This window comes from Dipodomys spectabilis, unplaced genomic scaffold, assembly GCF_019054845.1.
Source record: "Dipodomys spectabilis isolate Male_0828 unplaced genomic scaffold, ASM1905484v1 ptg000229l, whole genome shotgun sequence".
Taxonomy (NCBI): Eukaryota; Metazoa; Chordata; class Mammalia; order Rodentia; family Heteromyidae; genus Dipodomys; species Dipodomys spectabilis.
The window spans coordinates 1,089,652-1,109,631 of NW_024870906.1; the positions used below are offsets into that span (position 1 = coordinate 1,089,652).

General features: G+C 40.7%; 1 protein-coding gene across 1 annotated transcript in view; it reads right to left on the reverse strand.

The window, feature by feature from the left end:
- Window positions 1-7,812: 7,812 nt before the first annotated feature.
- The window catches only part of Ppp2r2a (protein phosphatase 2 regulatory subunit Balpha), a 53,153-nt gene continuing 40,985 nt past the window's right edge, over window positions 7,813-19,980 (reverse strand). The window contains exons 5-10 of the mRNA XM_042697806.1: window positions 19,739-19,851; window positions 19,008-19,185; window positions 17,536-17,700; window positions 16,329-16,498; window positions 14,247-14,338; window positions 7,813-9,414 (exon numbers count right to left, since the gene is read on the reverse strand). Coding sequence (XP_042553740.1) covers window positions 9,135-9,414; window positions 14,247-14,338; window positions 16,329-16,498; window positions 17,536-17,700; window positions 19,008-19,185; window positions 19,739-19,851 — 998 coding nt within the window. The 3' untranslated portion in view covers window positions 7,813-9,134. The remainder of the gene's footprint in view (window positions 9,415-14,246; window positions 14,339-16,328; window positions 16,499-17,535; window positions 17,701-19,007; window positions 19,186-19,738; window positions 19,852-19,980) is intronic.

The following is a 19,980-nucleotide window of genomic DNA, read 5'->3' on the forward strand; positions in this document are numbered from 1 at the left end:
GTTGAAAATAAGTGTTTTTGAAATGATTCATTTGTCAAATTCCTTGGCAAATTCTTTTCAGGTCTTGCTCAGAAATGCTTCAATAGATTACTGGGAGATAATTGTCATTATTTTCAAAGGTATGCTTCCATTCAGGACTGGGATATTCTTTTTCCTTTCATCCCTTCTTCCTTTCCCTCCTACTCCTCATCCTTGTGTGTGGTGTGGGGTTAGGAGATGACAGTGCTTTAGGCTGAACCCCAAACCTGCACATGATTGGCAAGGACTCTGCTTGAGCTATATCCACACCCTGTCTACGTAGGCACTTCTTCAAAAGTTTTAAACACTTTAAGATCCTTTTCAAGTTTCAATACAATCTTATCCTGGCTTCAGAAGAAGATAATTTGAAATTTTCCTTTTCTCCAGTCTTAGGTAAAACAAATTGGAACTGTGTTTCTTTAAGGATATAACTCATTTATGGAAATATGGGGGCCTGGTGCCCTTGGGAAGGTTCGCTCTGTTTCTGTAGGATGCTGTTACATTTCCTTATGTACTGTGTCAGTTTCTTTGAGTCAGGCTCTTGCTATGTATCCAGGCTGGCCTGAAACTCGTGCTTCTTCTGTGACTGCCTTTTGAGTGCTGGGATTATGGTGTGTATTATTATGACTTGCTTCCTTTTCTTCCTTTGTGTGATTCATCCTTTATTTTCTCTTGATTGTATTACCTAATGGCCTATTTTATTGACTCACTCTGTAAAAAAGTATTACTCCTAACTTTTTATCAAGCTTGATTGAAATATAAATCACAGACCATGTAATTCATTCATTTAATTCATTCATGAATCAGGACTGAGGACATGGCTAAAATTCACAGGCCAGCATTCTGTCATGCTCACAGAGCAGTGCAGCGATTACAGTCTGATATTACAGCACCTTATGCACCTCAAGAAGAAACCCTGAAATCTTTTGTTTTTTTTTTGGGTCCAGTTGTGAGGCCTGTACTCTGGGCCTGGGCGCTGTCCCTCAGCTCTTCAGTTCAAGGCTAGCACTCTACCACTTGAGCCACAGCGCCACTTCCGGCTTTTTTCTTTTTGTTTATGTGGTGCTGAGGAATCGAACCCAGGGCCTCAGGCATGCAAGGCAAGCGCTCTACCACTGAGCCACCTTCCCAGCCCACCCTGAAATCTTTTTATTTGATATTTTATTTGAATCTTCTTTCACCTTTGCATTCTGAACAATTATCATCTTTTATTGTAATGCATTTTTGTCATTATAAAGGTGATGTACAGAGGGGGTTACATAAGTCAGGTAGAAAGTGCATTTAATTTTGGACAATGTCACCCCTTCCCTCACTCTTTCCCACTTTTCCTCTCCCAACCCCACCCACACGTTGTATAGTTCATTTTCTTTTCTTTCTTTTTTATTTTTTTTTGTCAGTCGTGGGGCCTGATCTCTGGGCTTGGGCGCTGTCCCTCAGCTCATCAGCTCAAGGCTAGCACTATACTACTTGAGCCATAGCACCACTTCTGGCTTTTTCTGCTTATGTGGTGCTGAGGAATCAAACCCAGGGTCTCATGCATGCAAGGCAAACACTACCGCTGAGCCACCTTCCCGGCCCCATATAGTTCATTTTCAACGTAGTGTTTAGTATCACTGCTGCATTTGTTCACCCATTGTCCCTCCATTTCTGTGCCCCCTCTCCCAAAGACAGGTAAATGAACAAACTAGACAAAAAGAAAATAAAAAGACAACAACAAATAAAAAAAAAAACACCTCTTGTTTCCATTTCCTGGAGTTCATTTCAATAACTATTACTGTATAGATCTGAAGCACATAGGCATTGGGCCTGCATGTCTCCTCCTAAGAGTATCCTCCTTTGTCTCATTGTGTGGGAATGTCTAGAGTCCTGTATAATTTATCTTGTCCCAGTGTATTTAGATCTAGCTTCTGCATATGAGAGAAAACATGTGCTATTTGTCTCTCTGAGCTTGGCTTACTTAACATGCTTTGTTATAGGTCCATCCATTTCCCAGCAAATGACATGATAAAAATTCCATTATGTATATGGCTACCCCATTTTTTGGATCTGTTAATCCATTGTAGGGCATCTGGGCTGTTCCCATAATTTGGCCATTATGAACAGTGCAGCAATGAAGATGGATATGCAGATGTCTTCACGGTATCCTGGTTTGTCATGTTCTGGGTAGATGCCAGGAGTGGCTTCCTGGGTCATAGGAAAAAATCTATTTAGTTTTTTCTTTCTTTTTTTTTTTTTGTTTTTGAGGAAAGGCCAGACTGCTGTCCAGAGCAATTGTAATGGTTTACATTTTCACTAACATTGTAACAGGGTTCCTTTTCCCCCACATCCCCACCAACACGTTTTCCAATTCACAACATTGGCCAATGAGGTGAGATGGAATGAGTTGTTTTGACTTGATTTGCATTTCCTGTAGGGCCAGGGATGTTGAGCATTTCCTCTAATGTTTCTTTACCATTCTTATCTCTTCTTCTTAAGAAGTCTCTCCTTAGCTCCTTTGCCCATTTAGTGATTGGCTTATTAGCTTTGGGAGGGGTTAGTTTTTTGAGCTCCTAACATCCTTTTGGATGTTAGGCCTTTGTGGGATGTATGGCAAGTCAAGATCTCCCAATCTGTTGGCTGTCTTTCTAGTTTAGTAACTATGTTCTTTGATGTGCAAACCCTTTTTATTTTGATGTAATGTAATCCCATTTGTCAAGTCTTACTCCTACCTGTTGTGCCCGTGGGAATCTTTTCAAAAGGTTTCTGGCTGGGCCTGAGAGTTCTAGTGTTTCTCCACTCCCTCCTGCAGCAATTTCAGTTTCAGGTCTGATGTTGAGTTCTTCAATCCTCTTTGAGTTGACGAACAGGGATCCACTTTTAGTTTTCTGCATATGGATGCTCAATTTTTCCAACACCAATTATTGAAGAGGCTTTTTTTCCACCAAGTACCTTTTGGCTCCCTTATCAAATATCTGTAAGTATATAGAAGCCCTGCAATCTTGTGTGTTTGTGTGTGTGTGTGTGTGTGTTGGTTGTGGGGCCTGAACTCTGGGCCCGGGCACTGTCCCTCAGCTCTTCAGCTCAAGGCTAACGCTCTACCACTTGAGCCACAGCACCACTCCTGGATTTCTGGTTGTTTATTGGAAATAAGAGTCTCATGGACTTTCCTGCCAGTGTTGGCTTTGAACTGTGATCCTCAGATCTCAGCCTCCTGAGGTATGAGCCACCAGCACCTACAAACCCTGCAATCTTAGTCTAGCTCTTTGTACTTTTATTTTCCAGTCTCACTTCATGGCTGGGGCTGTTGTTTATGCTTCTTAGAGCTGAGATGGCAGTGGTTCACCCACTGCACCCTGGTTCTTATGGGTTGAGACCTAGTCTCAAACCACAATTCTCTAAATCTTTGAACAGTATCTCTTCACGTCCATCCAGCAAGCAAAAAGGCTTGTGTGTACTGTAGTTCTTCTACTTCACTACCTAGTGCTGTCGTTGCTCAAATCTTCCTTTGGATTTGAACTTCGTACTTTAAATACAGCTGAGTCACTTACAGTCCTGTTGCCACAATTAATGCAATCGCCTCTGGCTGGCTAGCTTCCCATCTGAGAATACTATTTCCTTGAAACGTTTTTGTCATGGGGCTTGAACTCAGGGCCTGGGCACTGACCCTGAGCTCAAGGCTCAAGCCTAGTGCGTTTTACCACTTTGAGCCACAGTGCCACTTTTGGTTTTCTGGTGGTTAACTGGAGATAAGTCTCACAGATTTTCCTGCCTGGACTGGCACTGAACCACGATCCTCACTCCTGAGTAGCTAAGATTACAGGCACAAGTCACCAGCACCCGGTGATAATTTTTTTCTTTTGAAGAACAATTGATATACCCACTCATATACACCGGTGTTATTTGGTAATTTCTATAAAATCATCATCACCAACAGAACCATCACCTCAAACATGCTCCCAGTGACGTTTTTCTCTCTGCTGGCCTTCCTTTCCTTTCTGCCCTAAACAACTGTTGATCTACTTTGTAATTTGCATTATATGTGTATATGTATTATATATAAGCACAGACTGTAGTTTTTCCTCCAGTACATATATTTGTCTCAACAGTGTCCTTTGAAGTTCTTGCTTTTGGTAACATCGTTTATTCATTGAAAAAATAGATCTTGTGGCCAGAGAATTGGAGGGGAAAGGGCCAATAAATGCATCCGTGGTACTCACTAGACACTATGCTGAAAATGAGCCATACCACTTGTGTGTGGGGATGGGAGGGAAAAACTGGGAATGAGTGACATTGTCCCAAACAAATGCACTTTTTTTCTTCGTTGCTGTTGGGTCATGGGGCTTGACCTTAGGGCCTGGCTGATGTCCCTGGGCTCATTTTGCTTAAAGCTAGCACTCTACCACATTAAGCCACAGTGCCGCTCCTGGTGTTTGGGTGGCTCATGGACTTTCCTGCCTGGGCTGCTTTAAACAGTCATCTTCAGATCTCAGCCACCTGAATAGCTATGATTGTAGGTGTAAGCCACCAATGCCCAGCTTAAGAAAGGTACTCTTTACCTGACTTATGTAACTGTAACTCCACTGTACCTTTATAATAACAAAAGTAAATAGAGAACACTGAGACGTCACATTTATTGTCCTGTTTCCAAACTGCAGCAATTACAATCATGTTGGGGGCACAACCAATTTTAAGTTCCTGCCTCTGAACTTTTCAAATCGACCAAAAGAAGTTAACATCTCCCAGTTAGTGTAAACACATGGGCTATCTCATATCCTTAGAATGGAATGCTTTGGAAGTCTGGAAGGGAACATTCCATATCCGTTAACACAGTACTTGTAGCTCTAGGAACACATCCATTAAAGTCTTAAATACTCACTATTTCAACACTCCCATTTTCAAGAATGAAAATTATCAGCTGGTAACAGAGACTGGGTAGTGGGATGCAAGCAACTAACTGATGGCTTACATCTGTAATCCTAGCACTCAGAGGCTGAGGGAGGGACTGCCCAGCAAGTCTGAGGTTAAACTGGACTACAGTGACACCATCTCCAAAAAAAAAAAAAAGTTAAACCAGTACCAAAATATAGTGCTGCTTGGTACGGTTATGTATAGTGGAGAAATGAATATTTAGCCAACTGTTAGAAGAGCCCATCTCCTATAGAAAAATGGCATGCTCAGAACACAAAAATGATGTTTCTCCTCTGCTTTCAGTACTGGTGGTGTTCTTTAAAAGTCCAAAGAACGTGTGAAAATACAATTCATTTTTTTATTTTCTGTTGGTCATGGAACTTGAACTCTGGGCTTGGGCGCTGTCCCTCAGTAATTCAGCTCAAGGTGAGCGTTCTATCGCTTGAGCCACAGTGCCACTTCCAGCTTTCTAGTGGTTTATTGGAGATAAGAGTCTCAGACTTTTCTGTCCCTGGCTGGCTTTGAACCATAATCCTCAGATCTCAACCTCCTGAGTAGCTAGGATTACAGGCATGAGCCACCAGCGCCCAGCTTACAGTTCATTTTAAAAGCCATTACTGACGTCCCAGAGTTAAATCTGCATGCTGTGCATCACAAACCCCATCTCCTTATGAAGGAGGGCTAACCAGCACCGGGGTCTGATGTTTAATACTAAACTCCTCTAGCAGAACAGAACTCTGCCTGTATTCCCAAGATACTTAATGCTGCTCAACACACCCTCTAGTGGGAAGCCCCCCGAACAACCTGTTATTAGCAGAACATTTTTTTAAAAGGGCAAATAGGACCTTTCCTCTCTATTCCAATTCAGTGCCAAATTCCTTCTGGAATTCCAGTAAAACTTATTAGTGCCTTCTGTTTGGTGGGGAATGTAGGAATTCTGTTACTCTGGGCCTGCACAAAGGATGATGTTTCTTAATTTTGTCATGGGGCTTGAACTCTGGGCCTGGGCGCTGTCCCTCAGTTCTTCAGCTCAAGGCTAGTGCTCCACTACTAGAGCCACGGCACCACTTCTGGTGGAGATAAGTCTCACAGACTTTCCTGCCCAGGCTGGCCTTGAATCACGATCCTTAGATCTCAGCTGAGATTACAGGGGTGAGCTCCCAGCACCCAGCCATGTTTCTTAATTTTAACAAAGGTCACAGTCTAATGCCACCATGTAAAAAACCTCCAAGACTAGAATCACATCTAATACAGAGGTGCAGTCTGTTTGGACTTAATTTATAAAATGAAGTCTGGTCAGTTTCCAAGATGTTTTTAGGGAGAGTGGTGTTTGAAAAAAAAAACAAGAAAAAAGCAACAAACTTCACAGTTGGTGCTGGCAGCGCACACCTGCTGTAATCTAGCTACTCAGGAGGCTGAGATCTGAGGACTGGGGCTGGAAGCCTGTAGGGGCAGAAAAGTCCTTAAGACTCCATTTTCCAGGTGCTACTGAAACTAAGAACATATGTGCCAGCCTAGAATACACTGTATTTTGTTTTTTTGGCAGGAAGTACAGGGGAGAGGGCTTGGTTTTAGTCTTTCTCAAGTGCACATTACTAATTCCAATTGAATTTCTGGGTGGTAGAGAATGACTGAAATAAAATTCCCAAGAAGAAAGTGGTTTGGATTTCACTGAAAATGCTCTGATCAGTACTGTTTCCACATATGCAAGGGTTTCTAGATCACACAACACACTGGCACACTAAGATCCTGTGTTGCTGATTCTAGTTTTAAGACTTTCTCTAACTACAGAACTGTCACATTTAAAAAATAATTTTGAAGAGTGCATGTATTTTTTTAATTCCAAGAGACTAATAGCTACACATCTTAATATACATCCAGTAATCATATAAAACATGCATTTATAGATTAATAAGGTATTCTTATCGCCCAGCCACTGAGTACAGATCAAAAGAATAACAGAGTATTTTTCTATCATCATCTTTTGAAAAAGGCTAGAGGGGAGAACTGTGTATCTGCGGCAAAAGAACAGGAAATACAAGCAACTTGACAAGACTAAGTTTATTCTATTATTTTTATTAATAAAAAATTAACCATGATCATATAAAATGAGTGGCTGGGCTTATAGTTTGCTACACCAAAGAAAGTAAAAAATACTTGAGATCATGATACAGTGATTTATAATAGCATTCCTTGAGAGGCATTTTAATTTTAGCAATATGTTTATCTCTTAAATTATATAAAACTAACCCTTTGTGTCAGGGACTAGTCATCACAGCTACTCATGAACCAAAAAGTGTGTCCCAGAGGTGGAATCCAAACACACACTCAAGCCACCTCCCCAAATGATCTTTTGCTAAGTTGCCCAATCAGAAATCAGAGCGTCACCCACACTCCTGTGGGAAGGGGATTTTGCACCTCAAGTGTTAGGAATAAATAACACAAAGTAAGGATGCACCATGATCTCCAAATAAATTAGTATAAGTGCCACCGAGAATTATTAGACATAATCAATGTGTTTAAATACAAAAGTCCAAAAGATACAGTAATTTTATTACATAAAAATTCTCCTGTGTACTAAAAATGTTAACTTACAAGACATATATTTTTATAAGTGTAGCGGGATAGTTATGATGGAATTATTTCACCAAAAAATTTTCATGACTGAAGAACAGGCAGTGGAAATATAAGCACTCCATCCTCTAAATTCTAGACCGTTATACCCATTCTCTAATAATATAAATGTCTGCTCAACTCATCTTTCAAAAATAAAGTCCATTTCGTTCTCCACAAAAGCTTCCTGCGGGGCTGACAAAGTACGCCCCATCTATTAAAATAGGGCTGTCTTCATCTTTGGGTAAGGTGTCGCCACGTGAGAAAGTATAGTCATAGATTACTACATTTTTCTCTGATACAGCAGTGGGGAGTCCATTAAGCACTTTTGAACACTGTACCTTTTAAAGTTTCTTTTTAATATAGCTTTGGGAAAAAATACCTATGGCAAAGTACATTTCATTCTGACTGGACAGCAGAAAAATACCATAAAGAAATGTAGTGTCAATTCTATCCATGATATCTCTTCATGTTAGGTTTTCCACTCTAGGATATGACTGAGTAACAAAAAAGTTTTGTTAAAACATCTTAAAGTCCTTTGACTTAATAGTATTCAGGGAAGACAAAAATGAAATTAAGCACTATAAAGTCTTTAAAAATGTGGTTCTCATTTACAACAATTTCATTAACAGATAGTGAAGTATAGATACAATGTATCTAATACACTAATATCTACATTTAAAAACCTCTAGTAGCATTTAGAGATAGTGAAATCTTTAATACTAATATATATTTGAAACATGTTCACATAGAACCAGGACTACTCCTCCATGAAAAGAACACTTGTTAAAAATAATGAACAGAAACACCAATAAAACAACAGAAACTCATTGCAATTCACTTCACCCAAGGGTATGACACAAGATTTTGGCTTAAGGAGGTAGATTCAAAAGAAAAAGAAAACCAGATACTCCGTTCTTTGTCACTTTTATTCAGTAGTAGTTTTTTTTTCCTTATTTTCAGCGCCAGACATGGCAAGGAGTGATTACAGCCAACTGTTATTAAAACATTTGTTCGCAACATGTACCCCCTTTACCACAGACCCCAAGCTGACTCCTTTTGTGTGCTTTCATTCTTTTTCTTGTTTTTTAATATACCACCACCGAGACCAGGTGGAAGGGGCTAGGTAGGAGATGAAGGGGGAGAGTCCAGGAGGCCAGAGAGGAGGAATGCTACAAGCCACAGTAAGAATGAGCTGTTTTAATTTAAAAAAGGGGAAGGGGTGTACCCCACAAATGATACAGTAATGAGGATACACAATTAAATCCCATAGCATGACTGAAGGCTTTCACTGTGTTTGACGTCATCACAATGGAAGGCATAAAAAGTGGAGTAAATCAATGTTGATACAGTCCAATAGTCTAGTCCATTAGGCAAGATGGTGCAAGAAGTCATTTAAATTAAAAGTGCCCTACCCTTACCTAAATGGCTAGCAGACATGGAGAAGCCCCGGTGGTGAGTGGCACTCTCTCCATGCAGCTATGAGTGTTGTCGAATGGCACACTGTCAAACACTGGGAAGGGTGCCACAATGGACCCTTCTCTTACAGGTACGAATGCTAGACTCAGCTATCTCAACTAAGCAGGATGCGGGCTCTTCTGCTAGGAATGCCAACCCTAATTCACTTTGTCTTGAAATATATACAGATTGTTTGTAGTAGCTACAGCAATGATATTTTCCTTGGGGTGCCAGGCTGTATGAAGGATTTTCTTGTTGAAGTCTAGGCTGTCAACACTTATTTCATCTTTCTTTCGCTTGCCGCTTGCACAGACTTTGCGTGGCTTCAAAACTGTGCGAGGCTTATTGTTCTCTCGTGACGCTTCTAGGGTTATATCTCGCTTTGTGTTCCTGTCGAACATTCTGAAGAAATTATTGTAGGACCCAGTCATGACGACACTGTAAGAGTAGAGCACCCGGTCAGACACGCCAAGAGACTGTGGTTCTACTTTGACCCTGGACCTACACCCCACAGCGAACACGGACATGTAATCAACACTTCCACTTGAATACATTAAACCTGCTTCTGGTGTGACTCTAAAAACTCTTCCAAAGCAGACACATCCTCATTCAACGTTCTTAACTCCCTTGCAACTACAGACCCTGTCATCTACTGGGTTAGCCGCATCTTGAAGTACAGCCCTCTGAAGGATTCACACATTGTCATCTCCCTCACATGCTGTTCTCAAGAAACCAGTGCTTTTTAACGTAATTTATGAACTTTCTAACTTGTTCCAGATAACCAGAGTCCCCTCCCCTGCCAAAAAAGAAAAAGAAAACCCACCAAAAACAACAACTACTCATGGAGGCCGGATCTATGTAATCCAAGATGTCTTGAACTTGAAATCTTCCTGCCTTGACCTATATAGTGTTAAGATTATAGGCCTGTGCCACTACGCCTCGCCTCAGCTAACCCTATTTTACAAATGCTTTTACTAATTCTGTTCACAATAATAATTGAAAATCATTCTGCTTATACCACTAAAACTTTTTTTTATGAATGAATGAATTTTTATTAAACATATAAAATGCAACAATGCTTTGACATATGTCCACATCGTGGAATGGTTAAATCAAACTATTTAACATGTATATTACTTCACTTTTTTGTGGTAAGATTATTACAAACCCACTCTCTTCACAATTTTAAAGTACTTGTTAGACTGTAATTAACCATGGTCTCAATAAGAGACTTTCTGAACTTCTTCCTCCTGCCTAATAGAATACTGGAACATTTTAAATAGCATAGGAATATAACAAGTAAAATAGAGAAGCTGGGAAAAGTTCAAAACAAAAAATATTCAGTTTCTTCAACTATTATAAATAAACTAAATAAATTGAAGGGGTGAGGGAGGAAATGGGAAACTCTAAGTTTAAATCAATGTAAGAAAAATATCAAATACAGTGAACATTGTTTGTGTCCAGATTCAAAAAAGCCAGTTGTAGAAAAGCATTTATGAAACCACCATAAAAATTTGGATGCTGAGGGGGCTGGGAAGGTGGCTCAGTGGTAGAGTGCTTGCCTTGCATGCCTGAGGCCCTGGGTTCAATTCCTCAGCACCACATAAGCAAAAAGGAAAAAGCCGGAAGTGGCGCTGTGGCTCAAATAGTAGAGCACTAGCCTTGAGCTGAAGAGCTGAGGGACAGCGCCCAGGCCCAGAGTTCAGACCCCACGACCGGACCCCAAAAAAAAAAAAAAAATTGGATGCTGACTAAAATTTTATTATATTAGAGATTCTAGGCATGTGTATCTAGTTTTATGTATCATCAGGGTGTTACCACTAAAACTTTCTACGCAAACAATTCCAATATCAGTTCAGCTGGCCCCATTGGCTCACTCCAGTATCTTTGCTGTATATATTTTGAGACTGAAAGTAGGGGGAGAGGAGCCACAGTTTAAGGCAACCCTTGAAAAAAAAGAGTTTGAGAGCCCCTTCTCAACTGTTAGGGTGGCGAGAGGGCACACACTGCCATTCTAAGCTGTGTGGGAGGTGGGATACTAACTACTGTCTGTGGTTCCAGCTATAAATAGGCTTTAGGTAAGCAGGTGACTACCCCAGCAGGAAGCCAGAACCTATCTTATAGCTGGGATTCCAGACAGGCATTTCCCACTGCACACAGCTCCCTGTCAGCCCTACTAGCTCACCACCACCAAGTGTCCTCACAGGCAGCACTTCTAAAGCCTGGGACAGCCCTACAGCTAGACTGGTACCACTACAATACCACCACATTTCCACAAGGTTAAATCACTAATGTAACAAGGGTTAGAAAACCTAGGATATTATCTTCAGTGATGTCCATTCTCCCAATGATCAAAATCAAATTCAGCTTAGTACATGACACTGAAGCCAACGGAATCAATTCCTTTTAAAAGGACTTAATGTAAATCAAGTTGACATTCCCTCATTATAGGAATTTGTTAGTTTTTAACCAATGAAGAACACTTGTGTTTCTGCCTATAATTTTTAAGTTATTATTAAGCATTTCTGTAGCATTCTTGACAAAAATGTATGGTGTGAACTCTAATCCCAAGGAAAAACCAGCTAAGTTCATGTGATTCCACCCCCTAACCCCCAAGGCTTGAACTTCTGGGACTGGGTACTGTCCCTGAGCTCCTTTTGTTCAAGCCTAGCATGGCACTCTACAACTTGAGCCACAGCGTCACTTCCAGCTTTTTCTGTGATTAAACAGAGGTAAGAGTCTCACGGATTTTCCTGCCTAGGCTGGCTTTGAACCATGGTCCTCAGATCTCAACCTCCTGAGTGGCTAGGATTATAGGTATGAACCACTGGTGCCAGGCTTGTTTGATTTTTTTTTTTTTTTTGGGGGGGGGGGGGGTGTCACGGGACACACGTCAGTTGTGGGGATTGAACTCAAGGCCTGGGCACTGTCCCTGCCTGAGCTCTTTTGCTCAAGGCTAATGCTCTACCAACTTTGAGATACAGTGTCACTTTTGGTTTTTTAGTGGTTAATTTGAAACAAGAGTTTCGTGGGAACTTTTCTGCCTGGGCTGGCTGTGAACCACAATTCTCAGATCTCAGCCTCCTGAATAACTAGAATTACAGGTGTGAGCCACCATTGCCTAGCAATGGTGATCTCCCAAGTAATTACCAAAACACTGGAAGTGGAGCTGTGGCTCTAGTGGTAGAGCACTAACCTCTAATGAAAAAGATTAGGGACAGTGCCCAGGCCTTGAGTTCAAGCTCTAAGAATGGCACACACATACATACAAAAGAGCTGTTTAGCATAAAAGCTATACAACAATCATAAAAGAAAATTCCTTATGTAGATAGTATAAAATAGCTGGGCGCAGGTGGCTCATGCCTGTAATCCTAGCTCAGGAGGCTGAGGACCTGAGGATGGCAGTTTGGAGATAGCCCAGGCAGGAGAGTCTCTGTGAGATTCATCTCCAATTTACCATCAGAAAACTGGAAGTAGAGCTGTGGATCAAAGTGATAGAGTGCAAAAAAGCACAGGGACAGTGCCCAGGCCCTGAGGTCAAGCCCCACAACTGGACCAAAACAAAACAAAAAAAGTATATAAAGTAAAATAAGTAACAAAGAGCCAGTAATATAGCAAATTGCACAAGGGAATCTGGGTAAAAGCTAAATGACTTCTTCTGCTATGTTACCAAATTTTCAAGTTTGAAATTATTTCAATAAAACCTTTTCCATGTAAGGGAAACAATTCCCACTTCAAACTATTTTAAACAAGAAGGTGGTAGTGATAGTCCTGAACTACAGCCAATTATATAATGTCTTTTCTCCAAATCTATTTAATTTCCTCTCTCTGCTTCTTTCGTGTCAGGTTCAGTATCGTTCAAAGGCAAGGCTTTCTCATTGTTGCCCACAGGACTCTGTGTTAGCATGGCCAGCCTGTTACTGGGCTTCATGTTAAAATCAGACAATCCTAGTTACAAAAAGTTCTAGTAACATGCCCTACAACACCTAATGTAATGACACAAGAATCATACCAAGCTTCTAAGATAAAACTACTACTGAGTAAAGAACTTCTAACTGTGAATATTTAAATGATTTCAAAGTTGTTTTCTCTTAATTTAAAACATTATCAATGGGCTGGGAAGGTGGCTCAGTGGTAGAGCGCTTGCCTTGCATGCCTGAGGCCCTGGGTTCGATTCCTCAGCACCACATAAGCAAAAAGAAAAAAGCCGGAAGTGGCGCTGTGGCTCAAGTGGTAGAGCGCTAGCCTTGAGCTGAAGAGCTGAGGGACAGCGCCCAGGCCCAGAGTTCAGGCCCCACAACTGGACCAAACAAACAAACAAACAAACAAAAACCCATAATCAAGCAGTAAAAAAAATTTACTGACAAGCCAGGTGCCAGTGGCTCACACCTGTAATCCTAGCAACTCAGGAGGATGAGTTCTGAGGACTGCAGTTCAAAGCCAGCACAGGCAGGAAAGTCCATGAGATTCTTATCTCCAATTATCCATCAGAAAACCAGAAGTGGTGCTGTGACTCAAGTGGCAGAGCGCTGACCTTGAGCTGAAGAGCTCAGGGTCAGACCCAGGCCCACAGTTCAAACACCACGACCAACACCAAAAATTACTGACAATTATAACATTCAAAGCAAGACTTACTAATTTTTTTGATGCTCATATGAAAAAGACTTACTTGATAAAATAGTGAAAAGAATTACACTGTGGCAAAACTGGAGATAAAAATAATGCCCTGTGATATTGCTAAAATGATATAAACTGTTGCCTCTATGAGGTAATATCTCTAGGTAAAGTTTTTTGTTTTTTTTTTTTAGTTGGTCGTGGGGCCTGAACTCTGGGCCTAAGTGCTGCCCCTTAGCTCTTCAGTTCCAAGGCTGGCACTCTACCATTTCAGCCACAGAGCCACTTCCAGCTTTTTCTGCTTATGTGGTGACAAGAAATTGAGCCCAGGGCCTCATGCATGCAAGGCAAGCACTCTACCACTGAGCCACCTTTCCAGCCCTAGGTAAAGTATTAATGTAACAATAAATTACCAATACTTAAAGACTTTCAGTGCTTAATTTTTCATGTGTTATCATTGCAATGCTACATTTTGGATTAGTAAACTTACTTCATGGAATCCTTAGAGAAAAGTGATGTTAAGTTTAGCTTATAATTTATGTCACTCTAAAACTTGCCATGGTTTTACATAATGCTGCAATCATAATGGAGAAGGCATCTACCAATCCCCTTTCTCTAATAAAACTCGCATTTGAAGAGGATTAAGATGACATTACCTGTCTGAGCCATTCCAACAACATTCAAACTTGTCAAATATGCAGTCATTCTCATACAGCGAGCAAAGCTTACTTCTGAGGTATTCATGTACCTGGGGAGATAAGACAGAATCAGTGTAAGATCAAGCCACCTACAACTGGAAAATGATGCTACTAACAAATCCTCATATATTAAAAAACGTCCATACACACACACACACACACACACACACACACACACACACACACACACACACACACATACTTTTCATATTAAATCTTATTTTAACAAAATAAAGGTGTTATAGACTTTTACCAATACACAAATCATTTTTAGGGGCTGGGAAGGTGGCTCAGTGGTAGAGTGCTTGCCTTGTATGCGTGAGGCCCCTGGGTTCGATTCCTCAGCACCACATAAGCAAAAAGAAAAAAGCCGTAAGTGGCGCTGTGGCTCAAGTGGTAGAGTGCTAGCCTTGAGCTGAGGGACAGTGCCCAGGCCCAGAGTTCAGGCCCTATGACCGGACCCCCCCCCCCCAAAAAAAATCATTTTTAGAAAAGCACATTTTCCTAGGGTATAGGAATTATAAATCCCATCCTAGACAGAACATAAATACTCTGAGATAAACTTGACTGAAACAGGGGCTGGGAAGGTGGTTCAGTGGTAGAGCGCTTCCCTTGCATGCCTGAGACCCTGGGTTCGATTCCCCAGTACCACATAAGCAAAAAGAAAAAAAAGCCAGAAGTGGCGCTGTGGCTCAAGTGGTAGAACCCTAGCCTTGAGCTGAAAAGCTGAGGGACAGCGCCCAGGCCCAGAGTTCAGGCCCCATGACCGGACCCCCCCCCCCCCAAAAAAAAAACAAAAAAACAAAAAGGCCAGAGGGGAAGGTAGCTCAGTGGTAGAGTGCTTGCCTCTCATGCATGAGGCCCTGGGTTCGATTCCTCAGCACCACATAAACAGAAAAAGTTGGAAGTGGTGCTATGGCTCAAATGGTAGAGCACTAGCCTTGAGCTGAGGGACAGCACCCAGGCCCAGAGTTCAGGCCCACGACTGGACCAAAACAAAACTTGACTGAAACATTTAGGCAGATAAGAGACTAACAAAAGAGCATTATAGCAGTGTCCATTATCATTACTACTACTACTTTTTTTTTTTGCGGGGGGGGAGGGGGAGAAGGTTGGTTGTGGGGCTTAAACACTGGGCCTGGGCACTGTCCTTGAGCTCTTTAGTTCAAGGTGGGCATTCTACCACTTGAGCCACAGTGCCACTTCTAGTTTTCTGGTAGTTAATTAGATAAGAGTCTCATGAACTTTCCAGCCTGGGCTGGCTCTGAACTGTGATCCTCAGATCTCAGCCTCCTGAGCAGCTAGGATTACAGGCGTGAGCCACCAGTGCCCAGCCATCACTTTCTTTTCAGCTCATCAACTCCTGGCAAATTGTTTTGTTGTTTTGTTTTAGTAGGCTTTGAACTCAGGAACTTGCGCTTGCACATACACTACCATTTTAGCCACCCATCCACTCCTTCTGCTTCAGTTTTTTTCGAATAGAGTCTGTGGTTTTTGCTTGGAGTTGGCCATAAATCACGATTTTTCTATTATGCCTGACATAGGTGTGGGCTAAAAATTTGATTTGTACCATTACTTAAACAATGATGAAAGTGAATGAAAATCTCTTTCATGAATTATAGTTCTATATTTACTCACCTAAGTATGAACTAGAAAATAAGTCTGCTATTTAAAAAAGTCCTCTGAGCAGCACGATATATTCCATCATCAGTACAGCTAAATTACAAAGGAAGTTCAAGTGTTTACTTGCAATGGCGTGTGTGAATTAACTTTTCTTTTTAATGAAGAGAACCAACACAAGCAATAGCAGACAACAGTAGGCCCTCCCTTTCTGTTTTGAGTGTCTTATTATGCAGTTAGTGTAGCCTCAGACACGATATTCCTGAGTGCACCATAATATCCCTGGCGCTAACATAATTTTAAATGTCCATTTTAAGCATAATTGAATTAATTCAAGTTCTATCAAACACTGAGTTGGTATCGGTACCATTACAAACCATTTTCTACATAACCACTTCAAAGAAAAAAGCATGCAAATACCTGGTATGTCTCCACAGGCCGGTTTTCCATATTTAAGTCCCAAATTTTGACCGACAAATAGTCTCTAGTCATCATATAGCGACCACTATGGCTAAATTTTACATCAGAAATAGAGGAGATGATTTCAGAAAAAAATGACCTGTTACTGGGATCTTCTGGTTCTTCAAACACTAAAAATAAGCAAAAAGAAGGTAATATATTTGTGTGTGCACACACGCACGCACCAATACTGGGGTTTAATTTGCAATTTGCAGTCTTATACCTCATTTGGCTTTTTTACTCACAGCCAACACTCTACCACTTGAGCTAAAAGTGCTGGCTAAATGGATTTATCTGCCCAAAGCTCTGAACAACAGTTCTCAAGTTTCAGCCTCTGGAATGATTAGGATCACAAGCATGAGCCACAAGCACCATTTCTAATTTCCTTTTTTTTTTGGGGGGGGGGGGGGGTCGGTTGTGGGGCTTGAACTCTGGGCCTGGGCGCTGTCCCTACGCTCTTCAGCTCAAGGCGAGCACTCTACTGCTTGAGCCACAGGGCCACTTCCGGTTTTCTAGTGGTTTATTGGAGATAAGAGTCTCAGACTTTCCTGCCCAAGCTGGCTTTGAACCGTGATCCTCAGATCTCAGCCTCCTGAATAGCTAGGATTATAGGCGTGCGCCACCAGCGCCCATCTCTAATTTTAAACAGGACCATTTACAAATCTCCTAAGAGAAATAAAATTATAGGCTAATAAAAACCAGGAAAGTATTTCCAACTCTAAAAATTTAATTCCCTCAAAGTTTAAGAAAATGTCTGACTATTAAATTGAAGATGCAGGGTATACAACGCACTTTTTAGTTATACAGCTACTTTAGGAGAATTAAGTGCACCAGGCTAATCTGCCATCTACCAGTAAGGTAGATGGCCAACCATCGCCCTGACAAACATACCATTCTTTCCCACAAACTCACGCCAGGCTATCTTTTTAGTAGCAATGTACCGGAATTTACAAGTACTTGTGGCAGAAAACAAGAATATTACAACTTCTTAACGTTTTGAAGCTAGTATTTTTCTATCTTTAATTTATAAAAGCAACTTCTCAGAATAAATCTTCCTAGAAAGCTCAAAATGGAAAGGGGGAAAAGGGAATGGAGAAAAAAACCCCAAAGGAACAGGCTAGTTTCAGACAAATAAAATAATGCAGTTATAAAGATGCATGGAACTTACATTTAGAGTGCCTGTCACAGAGGGCGGATGCCCTCATGTCACATAACCGAATAGTTCCTTTACTGCTGCTGTATACGAACGTGTTACAGCTGTTTGGATGGAATTCTGCTGCCGTAATCACCTCTGTGAGCTCTTCCATATTGGCAGGCTTGATATCTACAATATCTGGACAGCATTTTATTAAGGAACTCCACTGGGAAAAAGGCCAGTATAATCCTACAATTCTAAAACTAAAATTCATCCACAGGTCTAAAAGGTATCATAATTTTAATGCTAAAAACAACCAAGTAGATTTTTAGAAGACAAAAATGGGAAAAATTAAGACTGTGGGGGCCTTTCTAATTATGCAACCAATCCTAGAAGGCAACCAGGCATAGTGGCATGTCCCTGTAATCTCAGCATTTGGGAGATGTGAAAGCAAGAGGATCATAAGCTCAATGCCAATACTGGCTACTTAGTAAGACAGTCTCAAAAAGCCAAACCAAAATAAAACTAAAACCAAAAAGGAAAACAAGCAAATCCCAGAAGCCATAGAAAACACTGATACTTTGTCAACATTAAAGTATGAATTCTGATAAATTTTGTTAATCTTGAAATGACTATTTGGAAAATACATTTTAAGTAGTAGTAATAGCTGCTACCATTTATCAAGATTTTTTTTTTTGGGGGTCCGGTCATGGGGCCTGAACTCTGGGCCTGGGCACTGTCCCTCAGCTCTTCAGCTCAAGGCTAGCGCTCTACTACTTGAGCCACAGCGCCACTCCCAGCTTTTTTTCTTTTTGCTTATACACTTGTGTGTGTATAGAAAAATATAGGGAAGACTATAAATAGAAGTATGATTTGGAAGGCTGGGGGCATGGTTTATGTGGTAGAATACTTGCCTAGCCTGTACAAGGTTCTAGCACAATCCTGGTACTTCAGAAAAGGGTGCAGGATGAACAATTTCTACTGATATTATTCTACTATTATACTTTATACCTTGTATGCACTTATTTTTCTTTTCTTTCTTTTTTGTCGGTCACGGGGCTTGAACTCTGGGCTTGGGGGCTGTCCATGCACTTATTTTCTAACCTCAATGGGAATATTTCTGATTGCCCAAAACACTCATTATAAAGAAGTGAAATTTCTGCCAGGTGCTAGGGGCTCATACCTGTAATCCTAGCTACTCAGAAGGCTGAGATCTGAGGATCATGGTTCAAAGCCAGCACAGGCAGGAAAGCCCACGAGTACTTATCTCCAGTTAACTACCAGGAAACCAGAAGTGATGCTGTGGCTCAATGGGGGCAGAGTGCTAGCTTTGAGCAAAAGAGTTGAGGGATGACACCCAGGTTCAAGCCCCACAACCAACCAAAAGAGAAATTTGTTTATAAATACAAAAAAATTAAAATAAATCTGAGTCCAATAAGCACAGTATTTTCTTTAGCAAAAACTGTAACAAAGTAGCATAAGCACAAATGAAATCAAGTGGATACTAAAACTTCTGTCTGTAATTTCCAGATGCCAAAGATTTATTCGCAAATCATCTGCAGATAAATAAGTTTCATAATCACTATTAATAGAAATTGAATTGATGTGGTATGTATGAGCATTGGCAAATATTCTTCGTGGACTGGCCTCAACCATTAGATCCATGGGCCTGAAGACTGGCACCTGTTAATAGCACATAGAAAAGAGAATATATAAAAGGTTAACAGTTCAGAACACATCATCAGTATAGTTTTTGAGACAGCATAAAATAGTATATTTTAGACTCAGTTCTAAGAAGCAACAAAACTGACCCTTTATTGGAACAGGAAGAGAAACAATTAGGAAAATTTATCTCCTCTTACTGGTAGCAATGTTATTACAATTTGTACTTCTTGAAAACTATGCAAAATGATTAGTATTTACAACATAGCACCCAATTCTTGGTGTTTTTAAGCTATCAGCTTTGGTCCATTTCTACTTTTTTGATCTCCAAAGAAAATTAATTTTGCAATAGCAAATACAGCATAAAATAGTTGTGTTAGAGTGCTTATTCTATGGCCATCTAAAACCTCCATGTAGTTCAGCTTCTATGTTTAAATGGGCATTTTCATTGTCTTACACCATCACAAAACTGTTGGAGGCCTAGGGCCTAACTAATCGTTCCTATTTAAGTCTTACCCAAGATCCTATCCAGAATAGTATAAACCAGTGTAAGAATCTTTTTCCAAGCACTTACTCGTAGTGTAGTAACTGTAGTGGGGTCTCTATACCTTCCATCTTCTTCTTTCAAGTTATACCCTTCTGGTCTTTTGTCCCTTTCACTGATTTTCCATAATTTTATTGTTTTATCTGGGGAAAGAATGAAGATTTCAAAAGGTAAGACTGGTAGAAAAACAATTTTATTAGGACATTTAAAAATATAGCATTTCATATTTCATTTAAAACTTTACACTTTGGGGACTAGGAAGGTGGCTCAGT